Raw genomic sequence first — 14,931 nt, 5'->3', positions numbered from 1 at the left:
AGGTGAACCACAGACCACGTCTCAGTTCCTATGCTTCCTGGCTGATGTTTTGGTCACTTTTGAATGCTGGCGGTGCTTTCACTCTAGTGGTAGCATGAGACGGAGTCTACAACCCACACAAGTGGCTCAGGTAGTGCAGCTCATCCAGGATGGCACATCAATGCAAGCTGTGGCAAGAAGGTTTGCTGTGTCTGTCAGCGTAGTGTCCAGAGCATGCTACCAGGAGACAGGCTAGTACATCAGGAGACCATAGGAGGGCAACAACCCAGTAGCAGGATCGCTACCTCCACCTTTGTGCAAGGAGGAGCACTACCAGAGCCCAGCAGGTCATAAATGTGGATGTCTGCTCAAACGGTCAGAAATAGACTCCATGAGGGTGGTATTAGGGCCCGACGTCCACAGGTGGGGGTTGTGCTTACAGCCCAACACCGTGCAGGACGTTTGGCATTTGCCAAAGAACACCAAGATTGGCATCGACGCCCTGGCGCCCTGTGCTCTTCACAGATGAAAGCAGGTTCACACTGAGCACATGTGACAGACATGAGTCTGGAGACGCTGTGTAGAACATTCTGCTACCTGCAACATCCTCCAGCATGGTTTGGTTGTGGGTCAGTCATGGTGTGGCACAGCCCTCGATGTGCTCGCCAGAGGTAGCCTGACTGCCATTAGGTACCGGGATGAGATCCTCAGACCCCTTTTGAGACCATATGCTGGTGCGGTTGGCCCTGGGTTCCTCCTAATTTATTTATTTTACTAGGCAAGTCAGTTAAGAACAAATTCTTATTTTCAATAACGGCCTAGGAACATTGGGTTAACTGCCTGTTTGGGGGCAGAACGACAGATTTGTACCTTGTCAGCTCGGGGATTTGAACTTGCAAGCTTCCGGTTACTAGTCCAATGCTCTAACCACTAGGCTACCCTGCTGCCCTTAATGCAAGACAATGCTAGACCTCATGTGGCTGGAGTGTGTCAGCAGTTCCTGCAAGAGGAAGGCATCGATGCTATGGACTGGCCCGCCCGTTCCCCAGACCTGAATCCAATTGAGCACATCTGGGACATCATGTCTCGCTCCATCCACCAACGCCATGTTGCACCACAGACTGTCCAGGAGTTGGATGCTTTAGTCCAGGTCTGGGAGGAGATCCCTCAGGAGACCATCCGCCACCTCATCAGGAGCATGCCCAGGCATTGTAAGGAGGTCATACAGGCACGTGGAGGCCACACACTACTGAGCCTCATTTTGACTTGTTTTAAGGACATCACATCAAAGTTGGACCAGCCTGTAGTGTGGTGTTCCACTTTAATTTTGAGTGTGACTCCAAATCCAGACCTCCATGGGTTGATACATTTGATTTCCATTGATAATGTGATTTTGTCAGTGCATTCAACTATGTAAAGAAAAGTATTTAATAAGAATTTCATTCAGGTCTAGGATGTTATTTTAGTGTTCCCTTTATTCTTTTGAGCAGTGTATATATAATTTTTTAACTCCCCTCCAAAAAAAAAAACAGCACAAAAGGCCTGTCAACTTCATTCAATATTGTCATCCTCCTACAGTAGTAAATGGAAGCAGCTCTTCCAGCTGCTCACCCAGGAGTGGAAGGGTCCAGGCCTGGAAGGTTCACTGTTAATTAATGAGACCCAGCCAGCTGTAGTGGCAGCTGCCCCTTGAGTAAAGCCCTAAGGAGGAACCTTCAGCCCATCCAAGCAACACTAACTGTACTGCAGAGAGAGGACACTGCACGTAGTTCACTCACACAACTAAGAGGAAAAGCTGCTGCAGTGACGATTAAGAGTAGATACGTTGAGTAAAAGTAACAATATTTAGACTCAAATACATAAAATCACAATATGCTTTGCATTCATCAATCACTTGTTTTATAAAAAGGGAAATGGGGTATTACTGTCACAACATACACAATGCATGAGTTATAAAACCACAGTATAAAATCAGTCACTCAGTTCAAGTTCAATAAACTGTGGCTTAACAGCCTTCACAGTGGTATCTTTATCCACAGATCAGGCACTGTCTGCCAGAGGACGACAGAATAAGCTGTGTGTGCATCAGTGTTTGCACTTGCATAAGCCTATCGGTTGATAATGTCTGCTTGTGTGCAAAAATATCATAGGTGTAGTGCAGTGGTCTTGTTTAGTCAGTGTCGACTCCGATTGTAATCCTTGGTCTCAGTTTGCAGCACAGGAAACACGTCAGAACCTATTGCCGGATTGGGAGTGTGCAGAATTGATGGCTTTAGTGTCCCGTGTTCAGGTCCCTCATATAGTCTTGTAGTGCCTGCAACCGAGCATCGATCTCAGACAGGTCAGCCCCATCTATGGAGCCCTCTGGGTAAAAGACAAGCAGTACACAGCCAATGTTAAATTACTTGTTTCAGCAAGGGTCTCACACAGAATGTTACTAGGGCTCATATTAAAAATACATTTCTTTTTTAGCTAAGTGACTGATTACACTTTAGATTGGAGAGTAGGGCATGGATTGGTTACCTTTGTCTGATCGTATCCTGCGTGTGGGAGTGCTGCAATGGGGCTTCCTGGTCAAATTTCCTCCTCTGGGCTACAAAAAGAAGTCACTGTCACTCAACAAGTCAAGGTCTATCACCAGCTGTAAAAAAAATGAAAAAATAAAAAAAACGTACTCACCATGGTTGGCCCATTGTAGGTCTGCTTCCTTCCTCTGAAACACATACCAAAATTAGAAACAGTCTGAGACACGCAGTAAAGCAACAGAACATCTCCCATTTTCTCAAACAAACCCAGTTTGAACTTTAATAGCATATGATATAGGTGCAAGTTATAGAATAACTTACCCCATTGTCAACTCATCCAACTCCACCAATGAATTCACAGAGGACTGTCTGCTCCTCCTACTCTCTATTGATAAACTCCTCCCTCTGCTCCCACTGCCTGCCCTGGTTAGCTGGGGATATGCCTCCCTGGACCGAGATCGGCCCCTCTCCAGAACAGGCGATGCTAGCATGTCCCTCCGGACCTTCCTCTGGCTGAGGGAGAGAGAGAACACAGGACGCCAAGTTAAGTTGTGATTAGTCAAAGTATCACTCAGTATTGGTTTTTGTATTAGCATTAAGCTAAAATGGGTTGCCATTTGAAATCCTTGAATGTATTTCAGCAGATGAAAATCACTATAACAGTGTTCACATACATGAAACACTGGTATAATTGGCACAAGCTTGGACTGCAGATAGTTATGACAGTTAAATGATTAGAGGGAGATGTCTGACTTTTTGAGCTCCCCCTCTCTCAGTCGGCGCTGTCTGTCCTGGATATATGCAGTGGGGTCGAAGCGTGGTGCTCGCGAACCTGGAAATAGGAACGACAGGATTGACTGGGAGCTCCTAGTAAAAAACCAAGCAGAGAGTCAAGCTCTGACAGCTTTACTCAGACTTGGTGCTACATCAACCTTGATTTAAACCATTTCATTACCAAACTTATACTAAGTCAAAAACAATGCAATGAAGCTAAATTACCTTTCATCTCCAAAGCCTAATAAAGAGAGAAAAAAAATGTAATACCTGTGGGAGAAGGTGAGGGTCTGGAAACATGCGTGCGGGGCCCTGAGGAGTCTGCCCTACGACCTTCTGACCTTCGACCCCTCTCTTCTGTCCTCTCCCTGGACCCTGAGCGAGCCCTGACCACAACACGTCCCAAACTGCGCTCCCGGGACAGTGAGCGCCTGATCTCCCCATCACCCCGTGAGGCACTGCGCACAGAGAGGGCAGGGGTCAACCTACTAAAGACACACATAGTATACAACATTAGCCACAGGCAGAGTGTATCATAAGGAGTGTGTGAGTCAGTAAGTAAGTAGGAAAGTGAGTGAAAGAGAAAAAGGAAAGACATACATGCTTAGATTGACTAACCCTCGCCTAAGTAACGCCAGCTCATTGGTCAAACTCTTAACGCGAATCCGGAGAGCTCGCTCCGATGCTCTTAGCTCCTCCAACTAGGAGACAGGAAACGTCTGAATTACCAGCTTAACAGAAGAATCAGCACCAACAATGCTACTTATAGTGGCACACAAATTAGAAATACTAAGTCTTGACATGCACACAAGGCCTTGTTATGGTATGCAGGAATCTATGTTACTAGCTACATTATTTCCATCAACACAAAGCCAGTCATGCTGAATTATTTAAAGTTATAAAAAAGTTAGACAACATGCTTACTTGAAATAGGATGCAAGCAAGGACCAACCTGCTCCAGTAGGCGGCGCTGCTCCTGGCCCCTCTTGGTGGCAGAGCGCTGACTCTTGGCCCTCTCTCTGAGGAGCTGGTCCTCTAAACTCCTGACCACCTCTCTGAGCCCCCGAGCCCCTCCTCCAGGGGTGGAGCCAGCCCCCACTATCTGCAGACGCTCCAGAGCCTTGGTCAGGGCCTCCTTCTCGTCTCTCACCAAGGCGAGTCTGGCAACAGACAGAGAGAAGTGAGGGCCCTTAACCTCTAGCTTGAGTTTGGCCAAGAGTCTAAAGAACAATAATAGATTATAACTTACTCTGCCCTTAGCCGGCGTATCTCTGGCTCTGCTGGTTTGTGCCCTGCATGGTTGGCAAGGGCATTTAGCTCAGTCTTCAGGGCTCTGATCTCCTTCTGCAGGGCAGCAGGGTCAGGCTTGCCATGGTAGGGCAGAGGCAGGGGGTAGTGGATCCTATAGGAAATAATGATTTATGTAAACCCTGGATTGCTGATGCTATGTATTGTCCAATCAGAGGCTTTGAAGCCACAGGTTGGTCATATTGGCACTCCCCAGAAGGAGCAGTCCTCCATAGGAATGAATGGAATTCTACAGTATTTAAAGTACATGTATTTAATTATTTCAAAAGTTGTTTAGCTCACATAGAATTTAAAAGCATGCATTAAGGTGTCTGTAATAGAATAAACATGGCAAAATCAACTGTAGACAGTATATTTTTTTACAATGGTGGGGGACTTCCCAAACTAGGGGGAAACCACTGAAAATTGGAATGCAGAAGGTTAAATTTCAAAATTGTTTTCCTCTTGTCATGTCAGTCATTGCATACCTTAGAGAGCCATTTATAACTTGTCAGAAAATTCCAGATCACTAGCCCGTCAGTTGTTTTTTTAGCTATGTTTTTTAAGCACATAGATTTTGCAGTCAAATATCAAATTAATACACATTAGACATGGCAAAATGTATAGAATTGCAAGAAAATGTGTTTTAAAACAGCATAATATCCTCTGCACTCCATGACAAAATATGTAGAATTGCAGGCAATAAGCTTTAAACCTGCAAAATGTTCTCTCCGCCAACAAGAGGGCTGTGAACAGTGTGTCATGTACAGTTCTTGTGGATGGTGTATCAATACACCCAATCACTACAAAGATACAGAAATCCTTCCTAACTCATTTGCCGGAGAGGAAGGAAATCACTCAGGAATTTCCCCATGAAGCCGCTGGTGACTTTAAAACAGTTACAGAGTTGAATGGCTGTGACAGGAGAAAACGGAGGGTGGATCAAAAACATTGTAGTTACTTCACAATACTAACCTAATTGACAGAGTGAAAATAAGGAAGCCTGTACAGAATAAACATATTCCAAAACATGCATCCTGTTTGCAACAAGACACTAAAGTAAAACTGCAAAAAAATGTGGCAAAGAAATTAACTTTATGTCCTGAATACAAAGTGTTATGTTTGGAACAAATCCAACAACACATCATTGAGTACCACTCCCCCAAACTATTTTTAAGCATGGTGGTGGCTGCATCATGTTTTGGGTATGCTTGTCATCAGTAAGGACCAGGGAGTCTTTTTGGATAAAAATAAATGGAAGCTAGGCCCTGGTAAAATCCTAGAGGAAAACATGATTCAGTCTGCTTTCCAACAGATACTGGGACACAAATTCACCTTTCAGCAGGACAATAACCTGAAACACAAGGCCAAAAAACACTGGAGTTACTATAAAATATGCGAAGCAAATTCGAAGAAAGTATAAAGAACACAATTGAACAAAGCTGAATAAAATAAAAATGAAATTTTCTCCAAATAATGAGGGAGTGCGCACATGCACCAATTCTGTGTTGAGCAGTTAACAAAGAAATAGGTACTCATAAATGCTTAATTTAGAGTTATAAATTTAACTTTAGTTGTTCTACAAACGTTGGGCTATAGGTTTTGATTTTTAATACATTGTAAGGCTGCATGATGTGACTAATAATGATTTGAAAAAAGTTGCTTGAAAAGGCATGAGCTCTGCTTTGTTTTTTTGCGCAGGCTGTAAACACTACATCTGCCATTCATTTACAATTTGACAAGCACTTGATAATGCCTAGAACTTCACGGCAGCATCCCCTTCGTGTGGCTGTAACGCACCCTAAACAAATCCATGACTTTTGCGGCCAGTGGCCGTTGTGCCCTTCTCCCTGAGTGCTGCGCGCTCCAAAATAACTATCACTCACATGGCTCTCCATCACGTGATCGGGTCTTTCTCACAGAATACAAGTTGCGTCCCACATCGGGGACGCAACTGCAAGCGTCTTTATCCAATTCCAAGGTGCATATTGAAGATATTGGAAGAACTGTCCATATTTACTTTTCGTCAGCCAACAAGATGAGTAGGCCTAAAGAACAGCAAAAGCAAAATCACTAGCCTATGCATAGTCCCTGTACCCCTACCTACATGTACAAATTACCTCGACACCACCTGTATATAGCCTTGTTATTGTTATTTTATTTATATTTAACTTTACATTATTTAGTCAATACTTTAACTCTATTTCTTGAACTGCATTGTTGCTTAAGCGCTTTTAACTAAGCATTTCACGCTATGATCATCCTGTCATATTCGGCGCATGTAACAAATAACATTTGATTTAATGTCAAATCTACTATCCCCCAGAGTACAAAAGTCAGATATTCTATTCTGTGCAAGATATAAATATTCCAAACAGTCTGGGACAATTGTGGGATGCGATAGATCCCAAATTAATGCAACCACTAGCATAAAAATAAAACACATTTACATAATATGGCTATCGCAACAGATCAGAACATTTAGCTTAAAATGTTGATAAACTATTAGGCTGTCTTCACATTATAGGCTCAACAATGCGCACATGGTAGTAGGCTAGAAGCGAGAATGTTCCATTAGCGGAAAACACCATTACCAAAGTGACCGCAAATGCAATTATGCATCGAATGCTTTTATTATAATGGTGCATTTTTATGTGAAAATGATCATCCCCAAACTTGAAACTCACATGCTGCTTATGTATGCCAGTTAGGCTCTACACCACTTGTAAAGCAGATTAATGTGCTTAATTTTAAGAAGTTATTTGGTCACTTTAGATGTGATACAAACCTTAGCAAAACATATAGGGTGCTAGGCTACATTAAGTGTGCGACTATGATTCAAAAAAGTTGCAAAAAAAGCATTGTTTCTGATGTGGGGCATCATTCATCATGATAATATAGAATTCACAAATGATAGGCTAATACTGCTGACCAACTGGCAAGTGTCTTCACTAACATTTTCAACCTCTCCCTGTCTGAGTATGTAATACCAACATGTTTCAAACAGACCACCATAGTCCCTGTGCCCAAGAACACTAAGCTAACCTGCCTAAATGACTACCAACCCGTAGCACTCACATCTGTAGCCATAAATTGCTTTGAAAGGCTGGTCATGGCTCACATCAAAACCCTTACCCCTAGACCCATTCCAATCTGCATACCACCCCAACAGATCCACAGATGACACTGCCCTTTCACACCTGGACAAGAGAAACACCTACGTGAGAATGCTATTCATTGATCACAGCTCAGCATTCAACACCACAGTGCCCTCAAAGCTCATCACTAAGCTAAGTACCCTGGGACTAAACACCTCCCTCTGCAACTGGATCCTAGATTTCCTGACAGGCTGTCCCTAGGTGCCACGCTGATTCTCAACACAGGGACCCTTCAGGGATGCGTGCTCAGTTCCCTCCTATACTCCTTGTCCACCCATGACTGCATGGCCAGGAATGGCTCCAACACATCATTAAGTTTGCCAACAACTCAGTGGTAGGACCGATCATAGACAATGATGAGACAGCTTATAGGGTGGAGGTCAGAGACCTGGCCGTGTGGTTCCAGGATAACAACCTCTCCCTCAAGGTGATCAAGACAAAGGAGATGATTGTGGACTACAGGAAAATGAGGACCGAGCACACCCCCATTCTCATCGACGTGGCTGTAGTGGAGCAGGTTGAGAGCTTCAAGTTCCTTGGTATCCACCACCAACAAACTATCATGGTTCAAACACACCAAGACAATCGTGAAGAGGGCACAGCAAAGCCTATTCCTCCTCAGGAGACTGAAATGATTTGGCATGGGTCCTCAGATCCTCAAAGTTTTACAGCTGCCCCATCCTGACTGGTTGCACCACTGCCAGGTATGGCAAAAGCTCGGCCTCCGACCGCAAGGCACTACATAGGGTAGTGCGTATGGCCCAGTACTTCACACCATCCAGGACCTCTATACCAGGCAGTGTCAGAGAGAGACCCTAACAATGGTCATAGACTGTTCTCTGTTACCGCACAGAAAGCGGTACCCGGAGCGCCAATTCTAGGTCCAAAAGGCTTCTTAACAGCTTCTACCCCCAAGCCATAAGACACCTGAACAGCTAATCAAATGTCTACGTGGACTATTTGCATTGCCCGCCCCTTTACACTGCTGCTACTCTGTTTATTATGTATGCATAGTCACATTACCTCTAGCTACATGTACATATTACCCCAACTAACCTAACTTATTTTTCTTCAAACTGCATTGTTGGTTAAGGTCTTGTAAATAAGCATTTCACTGTTGTATTCGGCGCATTTAACAAATACAATTGGATTTGGAATATGGTCACCGCAACAGCCCTAGACGTGTGAGATAAAAAAAGAATATAATCCATTTTAAATTCAGGCTGTAACACAAAAAAATGTGGAATAAGTCAAGTGGTATGCATACATTCTGAAGGCACTATAAATCATTGATAAGGAAAAGTTAACTTGGCAAGTTTGCAGTTGTAAGATTCAAGTAGAGTTTGATAGTGAAGTTTAAGATAGTGATCGCTAAAAGATAAACAAACCTGTCAAATTCAACAGTGTAGATAAGGATGAGGTATCTTTTGGCACTGAGGTTAGGAGATTGCTGTTGGGCACGCGGACGACCAACAACCCCAGCTTTACGGTTCCGCAGGAGCTCCAGGTCAGCATAGGTCAAGAGGTCAAGGGTAACAGACTCACTCGTCTGAAGAAAAATAATGCATTATAATCACAACACTTTTAAATCATACATGTTTTAGCTTCCTTTAATGCTTCACAGACTCACATTAGTAACAGCAGATTCCAACATGCTGCAGAAGATGGGAAATTGCTTGAAGTTGCCTGTTTTGCGAGTGAGGTCTTCGATGTCTGGAAAACAATGAAAACATGATAAGACCATAATTAGTCATGTCTACAATGTCCATATAAACTAATTGTAATGATAAGATGATAAGACTTCACTTACATGCTGGATCAAACTCTCCCCTCCACTGGTCAGCTGTCATTGAATCAGATATCTCGACTATTAGCAATCCTTCTTCTAGCTCTATCTTCACAGCAAACCCTACTCCTCGGAAAATAATGTCCTCCTGTACCACTGAGCCCACCTCCATCTCCCTGCTTTGGTCGCAACGTCGACAGACCTACAAGACCGAGACAGACCATCAATCGATTCACAGCATCTCACACATGCCCACTACTGGGCATCAATGTTGACAAACTAAATGTAGGCCTAGTATTGAGTAACTAGCCAATGAAATGTGATTACGAATCTTTGCTGGAACGTAATATAGCTAATATATGCCAAGTTAAATAATGGTTAAATAAAATAAATAACCTTAGTTTAGCTGGAGAGAACTTAACTAGCCAACAATATCTGGTTTGCTAGCTAACGAACGATAACTAAACCAGCTAGCGAGCAGGCTTGCAAATGAACTGCTTTTTCTGCTAACTATAATACTGCATGATAACTAAATTACACTGCTATCTTGCAAGTAACTAAACTAGCGGGCAAGTTTGCTTGCTCGGTCTGTGTTGGTAAATAACAGCTAAGTTAGCTAGCTAGCTAACGTTAGCCAGCTTGCTAGCTAGGTAATATATGCTTGGTTAGTTACATACCCGTATTGAAGTGCTCGAACACAGATTCCAAATTGCTACACCTTGGATAACATTGTTTTTCTCAAAATAAAATACAAATACCGAATGAAGTCAGATAATGTCTTTGGCATGAAAGAGTACACCCCTCTTTGATACCTGACAGTTTGGAAGCCGCCGCCACTGTTGAATGGAGCGGTTCCTTAACCGGGAATGCATAACTACCGCCCCCTACACAATGTCAAGTAAATATATTGGTCTAAAATACTATACAAGGAACTCTGATTGGGTGGAGCTACCGTCAGTCATATGTAAACGCTGTGAGGATCTCGCGGGTGCTCAAGCTTCAGCTCCGAGGCCCTCTAGTGAAATTGATGCTGAGCCCATGATAAGCAACATGGCTTTGTAAATATAAATCCTCAAAGATCTAAATACTTTTGTAGCTGTTCTACCAGAACAGAAAATAGTAAGCTGGTGGGCACTTGGTCAGTAGAAATTATTTAATTGCAACAACACACATGTATGCAGACAAGCACAGTCACACCCACACAAACCCTGCCCCTGTTGCCTAGGGATGTGTACACCATGGCCCTGGCCCCCCATCACCCCTGGTTGATCCGCAATGTGGCTGAGCTGGTTTATGCAGTACTGCCTGACCGAAGAGTGTTCCTGGATTTAGGATTTAGTGTGTTTGTGTGAGCAAGGAGGAAAAGGAGGCAGGACGGTGCTAAACATTGTAATACACTCTATGAGAGAGGTACACACACGCGCACAGACCATACTGGAACAATGCGACATGTTGGAGCTACTATAAACAGACAAACACACACATACACATATGCGTCTGTCCATTTTCTGTAGTTTGAAAACACCTGCCTCACTAATACTGTAATACAAGCACAAACTAGAACGAGTCCTTCAGAGTAGGACTGTATTTGGATCACCAGGCAGGCACTATGCTATGTCCTTCTACTATAGCGTCTCGTACAAAATTACCCTCCCCGTCAGAGTCCATATCTCATTCACTCTGCCCCTCTATCTTGGGTTTTGGCTTCATTGCTTTAAGACTACTGCTAAACACAGATTGAGCTCTCTCTAGAATTCAAAGTTATTTTCCCCAAATCCTATGATATTGAAAATAGTGTGTCTTATCTAATCTAATAAGTGTCTCCAGTGAGACTTCATCTCTGAAGACAGTGTGTAGTACTGTAGGCCATACAATGTTTTCAGAAAGTTATCTCAACTTGTCCTTTTAGTGTGTTATTGCGCATTCTATTTCAGAGTTGTTGGCAATTTTTTATGTAGGCTACAGTACATAATATGTTGCCGTGAAAAGTAAAGGTTTCCTGTATATTCCATTTGTATTTATCCTACATCTCTCAAATGCATGATGTTACAGGTTCCTTACAGGTCCATGTCATATCAATTGTTTTTCCAATAAACTGAAATAATACATTTTCAGGGCCCCCATTTATAGTGTTCATTCAATATTGACAATGCTAAACCAAATGTAAACTGATAAAGAAACAGCTTAAACTTCTGATTAGTGAACTACTGCTTTAACATTCAGAACAGTCTAATGCTCTTGTGGTTGGTGAAATATCCCCCCCCACTCACTCAAGCAGTATACATCTTTTATTTAACCTTTATTTAACTAGGCAAGTAAGTTAAGAACAAATTCCTTATTTTACAATGATAGCCTACCTCGGCCAAACCCTCCCCTAACACGGACGATGCTGGGCCAATTGTGCGCTGCGCTATGAGACTCCCAATCATGGGCAGTTGTGATACAGCCTGGGATCGATCCAGGGTCTGTAGTGACGGCTCCATCACTGAGATGCAGTGCCTTAGACCGCTGCACCACTCGGGAGCCTCAAATGTATTTCAATACTCTCTATTGAAATACATTTAACCAAGTGAGTTACACTGAATTTGACAGAGTCTTTTTGTGAAATAATGCAATAGTATTTATTTAATGATTTAAGTCACTTATTGTAACAATAGCTTCCTATTAGATGAACGTATGAAGGTGTTGCGAAGGCCTTTGTTGATGGCCGAGAACCTCCTGACAAAGATGGGAAGGTTTTTGTTCCTTCTTCTCGGGGTAAGAGGTGGAGGGAAGACTTTCCTCGGGGGTAGCCGTAACAGCTTCGGCACTATGTGGGGTGCTAGAGACAACCGAGAAAGTTGGCATGAATTTCAAAGTATAAGCCTACATAAATGAGGATTTCAAATTATTTTGTACTCATGTTGCTAATGTTGTGGGACAGGGAAATATAGTTTGTGATAAAATAATCACTAGCAGTTGGACTTAAAGCAATACTCATCCTGATCTGGAAACCTACCTCTGGTCCTGTGCTTCATCTGCGGACCGGACCTCCTTTTTGTTGAAGCGCTGTTTCCAAATAAAGTCTGTCTTAATGATTGTAATTCTTAAATTGCCATAATAAACACAACAGCAATTAACAGGGTGTCACGTTTTGACCTTAGTTCTTTTGTTATGCCTTTGTTTTAGTATGGTCAGGGCGTGAGTTGTCTATGGTAGTTTTTCTATGATTTGCCATTTCTGTGTTTGGCCTGGTATGGTTCTCAATCAGAGGCACCTGTCAATCATTGTCCCTGATCGAGAACCATATTTAGGGAGCCTGTTTTCTGTTGTGTTTCGTGGGTGATTATTTTCTGTTGTGTGTCTGCACCAGCCAGAACTGTTTTTGGGCATTCTCTTTGTTATTTCCGTGTTCATTTAATAAATATGGACACATCCCACGCTGAACCTTGGTCCTCTTCTCCTTCATACGACGACAGTTACACAGGGTTACTAATTAAAGACAAGTAATACCAATAATTGGTTTTCATGTTTTGTTGTAAGATACCCATATAAATACAAAAAACAATCATATCTAAACTAGGACCATTTCTGGTGTACCTTGAGGTTTATTTTGAAGTAGGCAATCTTTGGCAAGAATCTGAATCTCCCTTTGGCTTGTTTGACAACCTGAGGAGCACTGAAGAGACTCCAGATTTGCTCCTCAGATCCAGTGGCTATGACAGATGCCTCTATCATGGATGTTGTCATTCACTGTTGGACTAATAGCCACAGACACATTGTCTATCACAGATTGCCCTTGTGAACAGGTTCATGGTATCACGTCTGATGTCTGTGCCCAGTGGGGAAGCAGCAAACGCTTCACTGACTCCTCAGTGAACAAGTAGATGAGTTCGGAGAAGGGCTTCCTAACTTGTTTATCTCTCCTTTCACAGTTAAAAGGGAAGTTTACCCAAAAACATTTCTGGGCCCTTTATAAAAATTGCCTGGCTGTTTATCAGTTGACCAGAAAATGTTTAAGTCGATTGTTTGAGTATTTAGATTTCTGTATTTTACTGTGAGGGCAGAATGGGAACAGAAAATTCTTGTTTACATCTTCACCTTCAACCACGCCCACCTCGGAAGTCCCGACCTTGGTCTCAACTCGTGGCGCGCAACTCGTGGCTACTTCCTGGATTTCAATATAAAAAAACAAAATACATTGGTTAAAATTTGCTTACTGAAATAATATCTGAAAATTGTGCCGAGAAAGTCATTACAATCACTATTGCGGTCATGGGAGGCCAGATTAGTGTTTTAGGAGGTATTTATGATGGACTTTGACTTTGCATGGGGTTTCTATGGGGAAGGCGGGGGTATAATCATTTGATTAACTACATCTAAATACTCAACCAATGAACCTAAAAACTGTCTGGGGTACCGACAAACGGCTAGGCAGGTGTTATAAAGGGCCCAGAAGTGTTTTTGGGTGAACTTCCCCTTTAAGCAGAATTGTGTCAGAGACGCACTTCCCGACAACCACCAATGTGATTAGTGGGATGCTATTCTGCTCCCGAATGAGGCTCTCAAATTGATCCACAAGGTTATGGCACAATGAATGAATCTTCTCCCTTGAGATAAGTTCTTCCATCCATGTTAGATCAGTCTAGAGAAGCGATTTGCTGCAACACTTCAGGATCAAGATTGTCAATGATGATACTCACAACATCATTCATGTTTTCACTCAATGAGGCCATCGACGTAATATCATCCCTTGCATCAATACATGTGATTCTAATGGTAGGGAAGCAATCGTCCAGCCACTCAGTTGAACTTGGAGTTCCTTGGTGTATAGGAGTGTTTTCACATTACTGAGACCTTGAGGCTTTTGCTGCAGTACATAAATAAAGAAGATAAAGGCCTTTGAAGCCACTACTCCTCCTAATTGGCCCCACTGAGATATTCTGCACAGATTATTAAAGCAATTGTGAAGCAATCTCTTGTGACCTTTGGATGCTCTTGAACATGCACGCTGACTATGTATAAAGACATTTATAGTTAGTAACCTCAAAAGGTGGCCATGGATGTGGTTGAATAAATACTGTTACAGTAACCTAAAAATGTGGCCATGGATGTGGTATTCATTTTAAGGTCGAAAATAAATACTGTTACAGTAGTTTATAAGATGGAGACGTGAATCCGACATAGCAATTATTCATTTGTAGACAAACTGGAATTAAAGCCAGACTAAGTCAGTGGCACATATGGAACTATCCTAGCAGAATATACATCTCCTTCAAATGTTGATATTTGGTTGCGTTAACAACCAAACACAATTCAATTTCTAGTTTGTCTACAAATTAATAATTTATTTGGTGTATTCACGTGTCCATCTAAACGAAAAATCCAAGTTAAAGAATTGAACAAAATCAAGTCAAATCCAGCTTTAAATGCACTTCAAATC

At 42.6% G+C, this 14,931-nt stretch overlaps 1 protein-coding gene across 4 annotated transcripts; it reads right to left on the bottom strand.

The window, feature by feature from the left end:
• Window positions 1–1,436: 1,436 nt before the first annotated feature.
• Window positions 1,437–10,364, bottom strand: LOC135548442 (centrosomal protein CCDC61-like). 4 transcript variants are annotated; one of them, XM_064978052.1, is made up of 13 exons: window positions 10,187–10,364; window positions 9,534–9,711; window positions 9,354–9,436; window positions 9,112–9,272; window positions 4,528–4,680; window positions 4,231–4,438; window positions 3,879–3,979; window positions 3,549–3,766; window positions 3,258–3,336; window positions 2,826–3,017; window positions 2,659–2,692; window positions 2,503–2,572; window positions 1,437–2,343 (listed from the first exon to the last, which is right to left on the bottom strand). In XM_064978052.1, the coding sequence occupies exons 2-13, from the start codon at window positions 9,679–9,681 to the stop codon at window positions 2,252–2,254; spliced, it is 1,539 nt and encodes a 512-aa protein (XP_064834124.1). In that variant the 5' UTR covers window positions 9,682–9,711; window positions 10,187–10,364; the 3' UTR covers window positions 1,437–2,251. The 4 variants fall into 4 exon arrangements, with proteins under 4 accessions (XP_064834124.1, XP_064834126.1, XP_064834125.1 ...); XM_064978054.1 differs by having other exon boundaries at window positions 3,549–3,736; XM_064978053.1 differs by having other exon boundaries at window positions 3,897–3,979.
• Between the last annotated feature and the right edge of the window lie 4,567 nt (window positions 10,365–14,931).

This window comes from Oncorhynchus masou, chromosome 11 (genome assembly GCF_036934945.1).
Source record: "Oncorhynchus masou masou isolate Uvic2021 chromosome 11, UVic_Omas_1.1, whole genome shotgun sequence".
In the NCBI taxonomy this organism is placed as follows: domain Eukaryota; kingdom Metazoa; phylum Chordata; class Actinopteri; order Salmoniformes; family Salmonidae; genus Oncorhynchus; species Oncorhynchus masou.
This window is presented reverse-complemented; position numbering and strand designations above follow the sequence as displayed.